The sequence below is a fragment of the Equus przewalskii genome, chromosome 12, assembly GCF_037783145.1.
Source record: "Equus przewalskii isolate Varuska chromosome 12, EquPr2, whole genome shotgun sequence".
In the NCBI taxonomy this organism is placed as follows: domain Eukaryota; kingdom Metazoa; phylum Chordata; class Mammalia; order Perissodactyla; family Equidae; genus Equus; species Equus przewalskii.
In genome coordinates, this window is record NC_091842.1 from 6186081 (window position 1) to 6203007 (window position 16927).

General features: G+C 46.0%; 1 protein-coding gene across 22 annotated transcripts in view; it reads left to right on the forward strand.

The window, feature by feature from the left end:
• Positions 1-16927, forward strand: part of TRRAP (transformation/transcription domain associated protein) — a 117345-nt gene that overhangs the window by 68915 nt on the left and 31503 nt on the right. For all 22 annotated transcript variants that reach the window (XM_070567449.1, XM_070567458.1, XM_070567455.1 and 19 more), the window contains 12 exons: positions 294-419; positions 4803-4949; positions 5668-5870; positions 6619-6740; positions 7069-7282; positions 9481-9660; positions 11225-11371; positions 14607-14726; positions 14937-15224; positions 15388-15525; positions 16188-16300; positions 16762-16897. In XM_070567449.1, the coding sequence (XP_070423550.1) occupies positions 294-419; positions 4803-4949; positions 5668-5870; positions 6619-6740; positions 7069-7282; positions 9481-9660; positions 11225-11371; positions 14607-14726; positions 14937-15224; positions 15388-15525; positions 16188-16300; positions 16762-16897 (1934 nt within the window). The remainder of the gene's footprint in view (positions 1-293; positions 420-4802; positions 4950-5667; positions 5871-6618; positions 6741-7068; positions 7283-9480; positions 9661-11224; positions 11372-14606; positions 14727-14936; positions 15225-15387; positions 15526-16187; positions 16301-16761; positions 16898-16927) is intronic.

A 16927-nucleotide genomic window follows, 5' to 3' on the forward strand; every position in this document is an offset into this window, starting at 1 on the left:
AGTATTTTGTCAAATGTTGAACAGTTGACAAGATCAAATTTTGGCACATTGTAAACAAGTGTATTTAGAGTGTGCTCAGGTAAGGTGTGGTGAGAGAAAAGGTTGTCAGTTAGCTCCATAAAATAGGAATGGCCTGGAGATGAGCACCTCATCCTGTGAGAGACGTGCCTGAGCCGGTCACCGCAGAGCCCAGCCACTAAGGCTCAGTCCTGGTGTGAGGGTACTGAGCGTCCCGGTGCCTGGACAGGCCTGAGAGCCAGACCACGGAGCTCAGGTTCTCACTCCCTTTTCAGGCACTTCCAGTGTGGCCTCCAAGTACGAAGAGCTGGAGTGCCTGTACGCGGCCGTCGGGAAGGTCATCTATGAAGGACTCACCAACTACGAGAAGGCCACCAACGCCAATCCCTCCCAGCTCTTCGGTGAGCGTGCGTCTGTCTTGATTCTCCCGGCAGCGGTCCAGTTCAGCATCCATCTGTCTGTGCTTGCCTGATGAGCTTGGCTTTGGGGAAAGGCTCAAGACGTTGGGAGGAGCTTTGAGCTGATGAGTTGTTGAGGGTGTCTGTGTGTGGCCTGGTGCACACAAGGCCACAGTCCCCTGTGGTCCTTGAGGTGAACGACCCCCACCCCGCCCACTATCAGTGCTTCCTCTCTTCCTCCCGCCTCAGCCTCAGATGCAGGATTTGGCTGTGAGAGGAATTGCTCCGTGTTGTGTGGGTCCTGCTGACCCAGTTTCACACTAAATACAGAGATGCTGCCGACGCAGTGTACAAATATGTAGAATTAGTGCCTTTCACAGTGTGTTCACCTGTCGTAAGCCGCTCACAAGGCAAGAGCTAGTGCCCGTCTGCTTGGTGAGGCTCTGGCTGCGCCACGTGGAAGGGGCCAGTTTCTCAGGTGACCAGGGCAGCTGGATGGCTTTGGCCTCCAGGTGCCGGGAAGTCAAATGTGAAGCTACTTACTCCGCTTGTTGTGAAACTCACATCTCTAAGTGGGATTAGACTTGCAGTTGGCAGCTCTGAAAATTTTTCTCCTTTATTACATATTCATTATATGCAACTTTGAAAATACAAATGAAGGAAAGCTAAATAAAAGTTACCTGTAAGCCTCTCTATTTAGTAACAATCACTCTTAACATTTTGGTGAGTCTGTCTTTTTTCTACACACACATATACAGATAGCTCTTGCTGTACAAACACTTGTGTCTGAATTTGCACACTGATTACATTATCTTTTAATGAATTTTGTGCTCTCCTAGCTCTTGCTACTCACTATCTGAAAGTCAGGAGCCAGATAAATTTGGTTAAAATGGTCCCTCATTAGCCAAGCTTGCTGTCTCTATTCTGGAACCGGATAGATTTGAATAGCGAGGAATACTTGTGTGACTTTTTTTTAAGTGCGATCATACGGTAGATCCTGCTTTACAACCTCGCTTCCATCACAGCGTAGTTTGAATTCTTGTCTTGTTAATTCTCCGGAGGCGTCTCTTTGAGAAGAGCTGGCCACCGTTGCTTCCCTCCTTTGTAGGGGTGACAGCAGACCGGGGGCAGCCTCCGGGCGAGTGGCCTGGAGAGGTGGCCACACGGTCCTCCCCATGCCAGAGCCAGGCCTCCATTACTGACGTCTCCTCGGGAACAGCCAGAGCACGTTCCCCATATTCGTCGTCATTATCACCAAGTGTCAGTAGTTACTTGTGGAATCACATTGTCCATACGTTGACTGCTCTCCTGAGAATCAGCCTTTCCACAGAGCACGCCTGGAATTTTCCAAATCTAGGTTGATAACAACCGTAAATGGCACATAAATCCCCTTTTATTGTTCTATGATGTAAGCCACGAGTACAAATTTAAAATTTGATGTGTAGCATCAAGATAGTTATAAAAATGCCAGTTATGAAACATAAAATTGTTTTTTCATAGATTCAGTGTTCATATTCTGATGTTAGTTTTGCTGATTTTTATTGATCTTTTGCACTTTTTCAGAATTAGGTGCAAATTAACTTCTAAAATATTTGTCATGTCTAAATAATCTAGATAAAAACAGAAAGGACTTTCTTCCCTTTTTTCCCCACCAAACATATCGTGGGACCAAAAACTTCACTTAGGGTGGTTTGCCATCACCTAACGATAAAATCCGGAACTGAAGGGAAGAATGTTTCCACTGAAGCCCCAGAATCACTTCTCATGCCTGATGATGCCGATCGTGAATTAAGAATTAGGAGTGAAAATAGAGTGCTTCACAATGTAGTATATGCCATATGAAAGCTTGTAACGTTGACATTTGGGATTAATCTCTACTTTTGTGAGAAACGGCACATTTTTAAACATTTTAAATAGCACACTTTTTAAAACTGCTCAGTTTTTTTTTTTTTTTAAATTGAGTTAATGATAGGTTACAATCTTGTGAAATTTCAATTGTACATTAATGTTTGTCAGTCATGTTGTAGGTGCACCACTTCACCCTTTGTGCCCACCCCCACCCCACCTTTCCCCTGGTATCCACTAAACTGTTCTTGGTCCATAATTTTAAATTCCTCATATGAGTGGAGTCATACACAGATTATCTTTCTCTAGCTGGCTTATTTCACTTAACATAATTCTCTCAAGGTCCATCCATGTTATTGCAAATGGAATGATTTTGTTCTGTTTTGCAGCTGAGTAGTATTCCATTGTATATATGTACCACATTGTCTTTATCCATTCGTCTGTTGCTGGGCACTTAGGTTGCTTCCACGTCTTGGCTATTGTAAACAGTGCTGCAATAAACATTGGGGTGCACAGGACTTTTGGGATTGCTGACTTCAGGCTCTTTGGATAAATACCCAGTAGTGGGATGGCTGGATCGTATGGTAGTTCTATTTTTAATTTTTTGAGGAATCTCCATACTGTTTTCCATAGTGGCTGTACCAGTTTGCATTCCCACCAGCAGTGTATGAGGGTTCCTTTTTCTCCGCAACCTCTCCAACATTTGTTGCTATTAGTTTTAGATATTTTTGTCATTCTAACGGGTGTAGGGTGATATCTTAGTGTAGTTTTGATTTGCATTTCCCTGATGATCAGCGATGATGAGCATCTTTTCATGTGCCTATTGGCCATCAGTATATCTTCTTTGGAGAAATGTCTGTTCATGTCTCCAGCCCATTTTTTGATTGGGTTGTTTGATGTTTTGTGGTTGAGTTGTGAGAGTTCTTTATATATTAAGGATATTAAGCCTTTGTCAGATATATGACTTGCAAATATTTTTTCCCAGTTAGTGGGTTGTTTTTTTGTTTCAATCCTGTTTTCATTTGCCTTGAAGAAGCTCTTTAATCTGATGAAGTCCCATTTGTTTATTCTTTCTATTGTTTCCCTTCTCTGAGAAGGCATGGTGTCCAAAAAGATCCTTTTAATACCGATGTCAAAGAGTGTACTGCCTACGTTTTCTTCCAGAAGCCTTATGGTTTCAGGTCTCACCTTTAGGTCTTTAATCCATTTTGAGTTTATTTTGGTGAATGGTGAAAAAGAATGGTCAATTTTCATTCTTTTACATGCGGCTTTCCAGTTTTCCCAGCACCATTTGTTGAAAAGACTTTCTTTTCTCCATTCTATGCCCTCAGCTCCTTTGTCAAAGATAAGCTGTCCATAGATGTGTGGTTTTATTTCTGGGCTTTCAATTCTGTTCCATTGATCTGTGCACCTGTTTTTGTACCAGTACCATGCTGTTTTGATTACTGTAGCTTTGTAGTATGTTTTGAAGTCAGGGATTGTGATGCCTCCCGTTTTGTTCTTTTTTCTCAGGATTGCTTTAGCAATTCGGGGTCTTTTGTTGCCCCATATGAATTTTAGGATTCTTTGTTCTAATTCTGTAAAGAATGTCATTGGGATTCTGATTGGGATGGCGTTGAATCTGTAGATTGCTTTAGGTAGAATGGACATTTTAACTATGTTTACTCTTCCAATCCATGTACATGGAATGTCTTTCCATCTCCTTATGTCGTCATCCACTTCTCTCAGAAAGGCCTTGTAATTTTCATTATATAGGTCCTTCACTTCCTTAGTTAAATTTACCCCAAGGTATTTTGTTCTTTTTGTTGCGATTGTGAATGGTATTGTATTCTTGAGTTCTTTTTCTGTTGGTTCATTACTGGAGTATAGAAATGCTACTGATTTATGCAAATTGATTTTATACCCCGCAACTTTGCTGTAGTTGTTGATTACTTCTAACAGTTTTCCAATGGATTCTTTGGGGTTTTCTATATATAAGATCATGTCGTCTGCAAACAGCGAGAGTTTCACTTCTTCCCTCCCTATTTGGATTCCTTTTATTCCTTTTTCTTGCCTGATTGCTCTGGCCAGGACCTCCAGTACTATGTTAAATAAGAGTGGTGATAGAGGGCATCCTTGTCTCGTTCCTGTTTTCAGGGGGATGGGGTTCAGTTTTTGCCCATTGAGTATGATGTTGGCTATGGGTTTGTCGTATATGGCCTTTATTATGTTGAGGTAGTTTCCTTCTATGCCCATTTTGTTCAGAGTTTTTATCATAAATGGCTGTTGGATCTTGTCAAATGCCTTCTCTGCATCTATTGAGATGATCATGTGGCTTTTATTCCTCAGTTTGTTGATGTGGTCTATCACGTTGATTGATTTGCGGATGTTGAACCATCCCTGTTGTCCCTGGTATGAATCCCACCTGATCCTGATGTATGATTCTTTTGATGAATTGCTGAATTCTGGTTGCCAAAATTTTGTTTAGAATTTTTGCATCTATTAAAACTGCTCAGTTGTTTTTAACTTGTCTGAAAAAACCTGTCAACGTCTACCTTTTAGGGACCCTTATGATCCTCAAGTCGGCCTGCAGCAACAACCCGAGCTACATAGACAGGCTGATCTCGGTGTTTATGCGCTCCCTGCAGAAGATGGTCCGAGAGCATTTAAATCCACAGGCAGCGTCGGGCGGCGCGGAAGCAACTGCAGGTGAGAAACTTAGTGCTCCCAGCCCCGCCCCATGTTTTTTCCTCAAACTTTAACACCTAAATGGTGCCAGCTATGTGCTTGAATTCTAAAGCAGGCAAGAGTGCCTATTTTTATGAAATTTATCATTTGCTCGTATCAAAGAGGTTCTGAGCATTTCGTTTAAAAAACCAAGATGAGACTCATTTTTAAAATGAACTTTTAAAATTTGTGAATTCAAGAATGAAGAAGTTTTTAAATGGTTGGACATTTATGTGGAATATTCACCACTGAATGAGAGTTATGTAATGATTTTGCTGTAAAACGGATTGCTGAATCAGAGCTGTTACTTCTGAAAAAGAATTAAGTCAGACGTTCTAGACCTAAGCAGTGGGCTCCGGGAATCTGTGGTCTCTTGGTTTGGGGCAAGGAGCTGTGGTTGGCAGTGCTGCTAGATACGTCTTGAACACAAGTGCCGTAAGCGTGACTTCGGGGCTGGGCCGTACCCTGGGCTGCCGGCCCTGGTCCCGTCAGCTCCTCCCTCGTGGGAGGCTCTTAGAGGGCCGCCCCTGCAAGGTGGGGTAGTGAGAAGGCGATGAGGCACTGAATCCCAGAGCCCTCGTCGCTGGGGAAAATATTTGCGGGGGAAATGGGCAGAGTCCAACATGCCGCACGACGGGAAGGGGTTGCCTGCTGACGTGCCTTTCTAGAGACGGCTGGGTGCCTGCTCTTTCTCCCACAGCGGGAACAAGCGAGCTGGTGATGCTGAGCCTGGAGCTGGTGAAAACGCGCCTGGCTGTGATGAGCATGGAGATGAGGAAGAGCTTTATCCAGGCCATCCTGACCTCCCTCATTGAGAAATCGCCGGATGCCAAAATCCTCCGGGCCGTGGTGAAGATTGTGGAAGAATGGGTTAAGAACAACTCCCCGATGGCAGCCAATCAGGTGAGCTGGGAGGAGAGGTGCTCTAGATGGCAGCCAATCAGGTGAGCTGGGAGGAGAGTGCTCTAGATGGCAGCCAATCAGGTGAGCTGGGAGGAGAGTGCTCTAGATGGCAGCCAATCAGGTGAGCTGGGAGGAGAGTGCTCTAGCGGGTGACCTTCCTTTGCAGGGAAGGAAAGTTCAGATGTCACTTTCTCAGCTCTTCCATCTTAAGAGTCTCAAGCAAAACATTTTTCTCTCCCGTATTCGTATTCACAGCATCTTTCCTGCAAGTCCATTAAGATGGATTTTTCTCACTGTGCTTAACAGATTTTAAGTAGAAACTTGAGATAACTGGTCGTTTATCTTAACGCGGTTTTACTTTTGTGAAAATGTTGAATGAACGTTACTTGTTAATCTTTTAAGGTGGTGAAGGTGAGCCTAATAATAGCAGTACTACTCATGATGAGGGACTGTTATCTAACTCAGTAAGCTGCTTGCAAACTTCTGATTTGTTTCATAATTGAGTTGCTTTTACTTCAAAGTGAGCTGCATCCACTAGGAAACACCATCGGCCTCTGTCTCGACGGTAAGCTCCGAAGACAGCCGGAGCCGACTTTGACTGTTCTGTTTAGAAATGACCTTGTCTTACTTCACTTGACAAAATTGTAGGAGCTGAAAAAATAATAGAGCAGATTGCTGAAATACCTTTGAATGTGTCTTGTCAAATAGAAGTGATTGACCTTTTCTTTTAAAAAAAAAATTTGTACAGACACCTACACTCCGGGAGAAGTCCATTTTGCTTGTGAAAATGATGACCTACATAGAAAAGCGTTTTCCGGAAGACCTTGAACTAAATGCCCAGTTTTTAGACCTTGTTAACTATGTCTACAGGTAATTGCATCAATCAAATATTGCATATATTGATCCCATAAGGTGTTTTCTGACTGACCCAAGTAACATGTCTTTTTAATCTTTTAGTTATACCTGAAATTTAAATATTCATTTAAATACTAAATCACGTAACATATTTTGACGTCATTAATGAGCCTTTTGCTCAAATGCTGCATCAGCCTACAGAGATTTGTAAGATACTCTTGGCTTTCATGGTGGCGTTTCAGAAAGTTGGTATCCATGTATTTTCTGCTTGGCGGCCTGCGGCGTCCGCTGTCCGGCCATGTGGTGTAGCTGTCCTGTCTCAGTGTTACTCCTTCACTTCCAGAGATGAGACGCTGTCTGGCAGTGAGCTGACTGCGAAACTCGAGCCTGCCTTTCTCTCTGGGCTGCGTTGTGCTCAGCCACTCATCAGGGCAAAGTTTTTTGAGGTTTTTGACAACTCTATGAAACGTCGGGTCTACGAGCGCCTGCTGTACGTGACCTGCTCCCAGAATTGGGAAGCCATGGGGAACCACTTTTGGATCAAGCAGTGCATTGAGGTAGGCCGGGCTCGGCTCACCATCTGTGGGCGGGGCACTGAAGCCAGGAGGTGTTCACACGCTCTAAGATGGATTAGCGATCTCTACCATTAAATTGCTCTTGATCTCTAGTAGGAAGAAAAATCATGCAAAGCTGTTTTCATCTAAAGCTTTTTTTGGGTGGCTTTGAAGCCCTTTAATCAGAAAGTTGTTAATATTCCTTAGTTTGTAGGTAAAGATTCATTTTTCTTCAAATATAAAAATGGTAAATTCTGTCTACATGCCATAGAAAATTTAATGTACTATAATTGTCAGTGGTCGTCATTCTTAAAGTGGGAAGATAGAACAGCCAGGCCGGGCCAGCCAGACCGTGCCGGGCTCTGATCCCTTACTGAGGAGTTAGTGCCAGTGATAAAGGTCGGACTGTTTCCATGGATGGTACGTCAGATGTTCTGTGACGTTTCTAACAGGACCGTAGTAAGACTTCTTGTTTGTTGTTCAAATTGGCTAGCCCTCACTCTTGGCTTAATCACCGACTTAGTGCACCAGGCAACTTAGGTTCCCATAGCAGGTCACCAATGCTGTGCAAGGAACTCTGGTCAGCTTACACAGAATGAATGAAACTAGGTGACCAGTTGCTTTGTCTAATGAGACAACTGAGATAGACGGTTGTGAAAATCTCTTTGGGGGATAAAGAAGGGAGTTGTGGCACTGTAGTTCAGTTAGAGCTTGTTGGCATATTTCCATTTGTGTGAAGGTGGTTTTCTCAGTGCTGTACACAACATGGATTTGGAACTTGGCTAATGGCAGCACAATGGACAGAGTTCCCGGATTTATTCGTCATTCATTCAAGAGACCTGTTGGTCGGTATTAGGTGGCAGGCCCTGGGACAGGTACTGCAGATAGAGAGGTGAAAGGATGTTGACTGGGACAGCTACACGGGAATCGATGGAGGAGGGGGCAGGCTGAAGGGCACAAGCCCGGAATCCTCCATTCCTGCCCTCCTGTGTCTTGTGTATCTGCTCCCTCACCAGGTGTCACTAGTTCAGGGTCCTTCACCTCCCTCCCTTCCCTCTTCTGCGTCCCTCTTGTGGCCACCAGCATAGCCCATGAGGATGACAGGAACGGTTTCCTTGGTGTGCACCCACCTGCCCTCCCATCCACTACAGTTTTCTTTATTGTTGAAAAATTGCTCTTAAAGAATAAGGCAGATCATGTCGCTCCTTGTCATCGTACTCGGCACGAAGTCCAGCCTCCAGAATACTGTCTTGCTGGCCCCCGAGTCACCAGACCCTTGCCTCCTCTCCAGCCCCGTACTGTCCCTCTCTCCCTCACTCGTTAGTCTCCAGCCACACTGGCCTTTCGTGTTCTTGAACTTGCCACACTCTTGCCACGCAAGCTAAGTGTTGAAGTTGGTCTTGTCCTTCCCTCTGACACCTCAGCTCCACGAGGGCAGAGGATACTATCTCCGTGAAGTTGTCAAGTGAATCTCCAAGGCCTCACACAGCCCTGAGTGGTGCTCAGTAAATAGATGCCGAAAGAATGCAAGAGTAGCTTGCTTGGAGGCGGGCAGCCTGAGCAAAGGCCTGTGGCGAAGCATGCTGGGGTGTGGGGAATGGTCACAGAAGTGTTCTGCGCGGGGTGGCGGGGGTGGGGGGGGTGTTACATCAGGGAAGAGCATGTGAGCCCCGCTGAGGAGCGTGCCCTCCCCGAGGGCTGTGGGAAGCCATTGGAGGGTGGGGGGAGGGGAGACTGGGCTCAGCTGTGTGGAAGGACATGATTTGAGAAGAGTAAGCCTGGAGATGAGTTAGGAGGTTCTGTCCAGGCGGGAGGTGACAGCTGCCTAGGTATTCAGGAGGTAAGACTGGCAGGGCTGGGTGATGTGGTGTGGGAGACGAGGGAGAAGGAAGACAGATGGATGAAGCAAAGGTGTCTGTCTCCTTTGTCTGGGAGGTGCCTCTGTGAGAACAGACGGGGAAGCCCATCTGGTAGGGGAGAAAGATGCTGAGCTTACACTTAGACCTGGAGTCAGGGGTACTTGGCAGGTGAGGGGCGTCTGGGAGGGAGGTTCAGACACTTCGTCTCAGCTCGAGAGGAGTGTCCAGCAGTCATCAGCACGTGCGGACCAGTCGAGATGGCTAGGTGTTAACTGTGGGTCCACACGCCTCAAATGCCAGGCGTATGTCTTACGTGTGTCTTCTCTTCCATGAACTCTCTAGCTTCTTTTGGCGGTGTGTGAGAAGAGCACTCCCATTGGTACCAGCTGCCAAGGAGCTATGCTCCCATCCATCACCAACGTCATCAATCTGGCCGACAGCCACGACCGAGCAGCCTTCGCCATGGTCACGCATGTCAAGCAGGAGCCGCGGGAGCGAGAGAACAGCGAGTCCAAAGAGGAGGTAACGCTCCAGATTGCACGCTGCCTCCTGTTCACAGTAGTACCCCATTCTGCCGAAGAATTCTATGGCAGCCTTAGATATTTTTAGGGCAAGAGCAGTGTATTGAAACCAGTCTCTGCATGAAAGCTCAATGTGCTACCTGCATTCAGTTCGATTTTTTGAAGTTAGAATTGATAAGCATCTTGTGATGCCTGTAGTTTTGAGATGGGTCACGCTATTGTGATACAGTGCCGCTTGGTACAGGAGATTTTACTGTTTGGTGATTTTTCTTTCCAAGCGAGAAGCAGCCCATGTTGAATTAGAAAACACTGCTCTGACCACACCATACTAGAACCATCGCTGTAGCTGGCTCCCCAGCGGCCTGCTGGGAACCTCCCGGACCCGCCTTCTTCTGGCAGGGCAGCTGTGGAGGCCCGGCCGGCCGATGCCTTAGTGCTGATGCCTCCGGTCCTCCACGAGGGAGTGGCGGACGCTGCTCCAGATGCAGGTCTTTCAGCCGTGCTTCCTTTAGGTTGTTAGCTTTCGGAAGCTCTGTCTCTCTGGAGGGTTGGGTTTTAAAAGACAACTAGCCAGTATTGAAGGAGGAGGTGCACCCTCTTTGCTCTAAAAGGGGTAGTCTGTTCCTTCTCTCATGGAGGATTTCTACTCGTTATGTTAAGGAATAAGAATTTAAAATTTTCATCACTGTTGCCAAATACTGGATCATTTGATGATTTGAACTTCTTTCTGTAACTCTCCTGAGTGATATTAATTACCAACTTGAAAATGATTCTTCTGAGTTTTAAAGGGCGCATACCAAGTGTTGATAACTTAACTTAGAGGCTAGTTTGATGATTGAATTAGTGACTGTGACTTCCCAGAAGCTTCAGACAGAAATAAGATTTATTCTTCTTTGAGAAAGAGTTGTGTAAAACCTTGTATCAACAAGGTTCTTTGCCCTGACTGATGATCTGAATGGGCAAGGCAGCTAGGCAACGATATTGTGTTTTGAGGAATGATAGGCTGTAATCCCTAGTAATCTTTATTATTTTTACTGTTTAAAGTTGATAATTTTTTATTTTGCATTCCGTAAACTAAACATGAAAACAAAACAATGACATTTTAAGAATTTTTTTTTTCCTTTTTCTCCCCAAAGCCCCCCAGTGCATAGTGGTATATTGTAGTTGTGATCCTTCTAGTTGTGGCATGTGAGATGCTGCCTCAGCATGGCTTGATGAGCGGTGCCATGTCTGCACCCAGGATCCCAACCCGTGAAAACCTGGGCCGCCAAAGCAGAGTGCACGAACTTAACCTCTCGGCCATGGGGCCGGCCCCAACAATGACATCTTCATACTGTCGTTTAAAAAAAGAGTGAGAGATCTGGTCTATTAATTAATAGGTCTTGTCTAGTTAATATTGTTGTTTATTTATTTTAGAATTCAAGGTTATTTAAATAATTATAAACTTTCAGGAAACTAAAATTTTACTTGCCGAAAACATAACCGGAAGTACATAGGAGTTGTGTTTGTTGGATTTTATTTGACCTTTTGGTTTTGCTTATTTGTGTTGGTGGTTGTTGTTTTAGGATGTAGAAATAGATATTGAACTGGCTCCTGGAGATCAGACCAGCACACCCAAAACCAAAGAACTTTCTGAAAAGGACATTGGAAACCAGCTGCACATGTTAACCAACAGACACGACAAATTTCTGGATACTCTCCGGGAAGTGAAGGTCAGTGTGCGAGCTTGGAGGGAGAGTGGGGTTGTTTTTTCCCCTGAATATTTTGAATCCCAAACCAGGATTCTTCCACAGCAGTGTAAGGTTCTGTTTTACAGATTACACTTCTTTTCTTTCCCATCTCAATCGAAACCTTTACAGTTCTGTGAGACTCTAAAGTGGATCACATTTTATATAAAGATCTGAGAAAGAAACTACAGTGTCTTGTGGGAGGAAATAAGAAAAAACAGTTATTTTCTACACTATTATCCCTTGAAAGAAATGGTGAAATTGTTTATTAAAAATAAATATATGAGGAGACATTGCTGGATTATCTTTCAAATACAATAGGAAAGGAGAAAATGAGAATGGGCTCATGTGGTCCATCAGTTCCGCTTTGGTGAGGGAACCTCCTGAGGCATCTGTTTTGAGATCAAGCCAGGTAGAAACTCTTTGGCTTCCAGAAATCCTCAGGCTAGTTAGAGGGATGATCATTGTTTGGTAACGATTGAGAGAATTAGTTAAGGCTCCATATACCATGTTAGTTTTGAAGAGTATTACAAAGAAACAGTGATGATTCTGTTCATATCAGGAGCTAGGTGAAAAAAATTATAAACAAACTACTGATCACAAATAATCTTTACATTTAATCTTTTCTGGTGACTTATCCTGAATTTGTGCATTAAATCAAACTTTGGACTTATATCCGAGTGACACAATTGTGGTGTTGGGTAAACATAAGATGCTTGATCTTCTGGTGTATGGGACAGGAAACAGAGCACCCTTCTGTGTGTGGATGACGTGCTCTCGTTCACAGACCCATCTCTCCCGCCCTCACTGCCAGAAAGGGGTCGTGGCTCCACATTCCGAAACTCAAAGGCCTTTCTGGGTGATGGTCACCATGAGCGGTCACCGTGTCGATACTGAACCATCGGTTGCCTTGGCATAACTCTGATGATCAGCTCGCTGTGCTAGGTCTATCAGGGTACCTCTTAGCAGTACATTGCCAGAAGTGTCCATGTTTGGTTCTGCCTCTTTAGATTTTGTCCTTGGCTGACTTGGTCACAGCTGCTCACCTCCTCATCCCCTGTGGGGCCTTTGCTGCCCTCTGGTCTGTGGTTGGGGTAGAGTGAACATGGCCACACATGGAGAATGTTCCCACGGGCATCCCCATGGCCCTCTCTAGCTGAGGCATCATGGCCTGCGTTTCCAGTCCTGCCCTTCTTAGGAAGATTACTCAGGCTATGGTCTCATTGTCCTTATTCACCCTTTTCACATTTTATCTTACTTAGTCATTCAATGGATATTTATTGAGTGCCCACCATGTACCAGGCACTGTTCTGGGCACTGGAAATATCACTGAAGGAAACAGACAAGAGTAGCCAGTCCTCATAGGGCTCCATTCTAGTGGGGAAGTAAGTGATAACCAGAAAGAAGTGAAATCAGTATGTGCTCCGCCAGGCAGAGAGGTAGCTGCTGTGGAGAGAAAGCAGCCAGGAGTGTTGGGGAGTTGGAGTTCCTGTTACTTTATCCCACGTGTTTATGGAAGTTAGTTTTCATGTTGATATTTTTCGTACAGCCTGGTGGGGTTACAAAGCATTGCATTCACAGTTTGGGCCCTGACCGTTTCATTCCTGAAGCCCATCTCCCTGTGCAGTGGTCGGGGCCAGGCAGCTCCTCTATATGACTTGTTTCCGAGTCCAGAGGGACTGAGAGGTGTCTGAGCGGGCCCTTCACGCCAGGCTCACCTGCTCTTTCTCTTTGCTCTGAGCCTCTTGTCCCAGGATTGACTGTCTTACTCTGTGTGGGAAATCTGTTGAAGCCAGTGTCCCCTCTCTGTTCTCCCTGGCGTTGCTGGGCCACCGCAGTGCTCATGCTTCTTCACCTCTCTTTGTGATAGTATGTAAATGAGCACGAGCCCGGACCCTCTGGAGTCCCCCACTCTCAGCTAGAGAAGGGCAATTTGTTTGGCTGGTGTGTAACCACATGTGGCCCTTCAGTGCTCTTGGCTTCTGCTAAATTGACTTGACCCGGTGACTGGGGTAAAGGGAGCAGCTACATGAGATGACCCAGGCCTGAGTGTCAAATAGGAATATTCTTCACTTAAGTGTTTTCTCCCATTTTCCTTGACATATTTGTATCCTTGATTTTGGGTTGTTTTTTTTTTTCTTTTTGTGAGGAAAATTGGCCCTAAGCTAACATCTATGCCAATCTTCCTTTATTTTATGTGGGACCCCACCACAGCGTGGCCTGACGAGCAGTGCTATCTGTGCCTGAGATCTGAACCCTCAAACCCTGCTCTGCGGAAACAGAGCACATGAACTTAGCCACTCACCCACTGGGCCGGCCCCTGATTTTTGCGTTTTGATAGAGACATGAATATGAGGGTGATTTCCTTTCTTGGGTCTGCTATGGGAGAAAGGGAAGCATAATCATGACTCGTGTGTCCCTGATGCTCTGTCTCCATGTTGGGGGCAGCAGGCCCTGTGATGAGCTTGCAAGCGTCAACCCAAGCCCCTTGACACCAGCTGTGTGATGCCAGATGGGGCCCCGTGGGCCTGATGGGCTTCACACATGCTGGAAACCTGGCTGTTGATAAGAAATGTTAGCAGCTAATTCACGTTTTCTAAAGCAACAAAGCTGTGGACAAAATCAAACGTATCTGCATATTTGGCACACCCTTGGGTCTCAGTTTCCAGCTCTGGTCCCAGTCGTAGGGTGTACATTACAGTCCAGTCGGTTTTCCATCTTTGTCCTCTGTCAATTGCAGAGACTCTGAACTTTCATGCTTCTTGATTTGTTCCTCAGAATTGTACCTGTTGGCAGATAACTTCCCTCATGTATGTATGCTGCTTCTGTTTTCTCTTTCATGTTTCCAGGGGCCTCTGCTTTGATGGCACCTGGGGTACCTCTCGTTTACACTTTCATTGTGTTCATACTTCTCAGACATGGTGGACTCAATAATGTTAGGAATTGCCCTTAAAGGTTAAAAAAGTAAATGTGTCACCGATGAGCCCCTTACCCACGTCTGTGCTTGGCTGCTAAGCACGCCGTGGGTTTCTGTCGCTCAGAATCTGTGTTTTCACTCTGGCATGACATCTGCTTGGATCTTGGAAAGTTTGAAAGTGGAGGAGTCTCTGATGATGAAAGGGACAGTGGTGCCTCCTGAGCACCGGTCTGAGGCACCTGTGGGGCAGGATCGTTAGCACCCGCCTGCGCCCAGCTACGCTCATCTTTCTTCTTTCCGTAGACTGGAGCACTGCTCAGCGCATTCGTCCAGCTGTGTCACATTTCCACAACGCTGGCAGAAAAGACGTGGGTCCAGCTTTTTCCCAGATTGTGGAAAATTCTGTCTGACAGACAGCAGCATGTGAGTATATTTTTATCCTGTTTTGGAAAGTATAGTTTTAGCTTCTGGGAAGTATTTATGAAAGAAAATAATCTTGAGTTTCAGACGATGAGGAAACTACTGACTGTTATCTAACAGCGAATTATCCAAAATACTCCCAGATGCCGTGTGGGTGAGGCAAGCTGTGCTGGCTTGTGAACGAAGACCTGAATTCGCTCTCTTTGGTTGCAGGCTCTGGCCGGTGAGATCAGCCCGTTCCTGTGCAGTGGCAGCCACCAGGTGCAGCGGGACTGCCAGCCCAGCGCGCTCAACTGCTTCGTGGAGGCCATGTCCCAGTGCGTCCCTCCGATTCCCATCAGGCCCTGCGTCCTGAAGTACTTGGGGAAGACACACAACCTCTGGTTCCGCTCCACCTTAATGCTGGAGCACCAGGCTTTTGAGAAAGGTCTGAGTCTGCAGATCAAGCCGAAGCAAACGACGGAATTTTACGAGCAGGAGAGCATAACGCCACCCCAGCAGGTGAGCCACACCTCATTTCGTTCCTTATGTCGTCTTTGCCAGCGTCCTCCCGGTTTCAGTAAACCTCTCGCAAGTGATTTTACGTTACAACACAGTGAAGTTGCTCTAGTGAAAAAAAAAGCTTTTGTCCTGAGCACTCAGAAGCCATGATCTGTGTTTTCAGGAGATCCTGGATTCCCTTGCTGAGCTTTACTCTCTGTTACAAGAGGAAGACATGTGGGCTGGTTTGTGGCAGAAGCGTTGCAAGTACTCGGAGACGGCGACCGCTATTGCTTACGAGCAGCATGGATTCTTCGAGCAGGTAGCTGCTGCGGAATGACTGGCTGATGAAAGGCCGTTTCTAGTGTTTCTTCACTGTAATGTCCTCAAGTCAGAATTCACGTTTAAATAAGAAGTGTACTGTTTTATTTGAAGCATTTATCCTACATGTGAAGGCCCCTTGATTAGTGTCTCAATTTAAGAGAAATGTACATATATGACACGAACATTTTTAAAGCCCAGTCCTAAATCCTCTCCTGTTAGTTGCTAATGTGGATGCTTTTTATCTGCAGTCATTGGTCCTGTTGGAAATGGCAGGTAGATGGCGTTTAGTGTTTAAATTTTAATCCTCGGACTTGTCCTTCCAATGTAGTGTGGGCCACTGTCACAGGATGAGCTTCTCAGCCCTGTGTAGGACACTGAGCCACAGAAACCCCAGAAGCATAGGCACAGGCTGTGGCCCTGCTCTTGGAGGCAGGTCTGGGCAGTCTCTCCTTCCGTTCTGTCTGGGGAATTACGCACCCTGGGCTCTCCTCCCGCTCTCTTCTCTTGTCTGTGAATAGAGAATTTCGAGTGTTCAGTGATATAGAGAAGAGTATGAGGCACTCCCAGGTCTGTGATCCAACTGGCCCTAAATAATTCAGCGATGGCCGTGGTAAAGTTTCTAGTTAAACAGTGGCTTAAAAGCATTATTAACTTTTTTAGGCACAAGAATCCTACGAAAAGGCCATGGATAAAGCCAAAAAGGAGCACGAGCGGAGTAACGCGTCCCCCGCTATTTTCCCGGAGTACCAGCTTTGGGAGGACCACTGGATCCGGTGAGCTGCGCGGCGGTTGGTGTCTTTAGGAATCAGTTACGGGAACCAGTGCAAGCTCTGAAGTTTTCTCATAACGAGCGTTTTGAAAGGGGACTTTACTACTTTCTTTATGGCCCCATAGAGAAAAGAACAGACAAAAATCTAAGAAGAACTTAAAAGTCTCAAGTAATTAGAAGTGTCTGCTAGGGAAACAGCAAATGATCCTGCCTCTCCGTGGCTCTGTGCTCTGCGCTCTTTGCCGGAGGGAGGGCATTCCTGGTGCTCCGGGGAGCAGTTTCTTCCAGAGGGCAGGTGGAAGATGGAGCCAGACTCAGCCCCCCACAGAAGCCCTCCCTTCTCTCTGTGTGGGGAAAAGTTTTTTCCCTCTGTAGGGTGGAAATAAACACCGCGAAGGCCTGTGCCTGGCGCTCTCTGAATCTGCTGGTAACTGAACCTTTGCTCTTGGCTCCCTCTTCTCCCAGGTGCTCTAAGGAGTTGAACCAGTGGGAAGCCTTGACGGAATACGGCCAGTCCAAGGGTCACATAAACCCGTACCTGGTCCTGGAGTGCGCTTGGCGGGTGTCCAACTGGACCGCCATGAAGGAGGCGCTGGTGCAGGTGAGATGTCCCTCCGCCTCCTGCCCACTC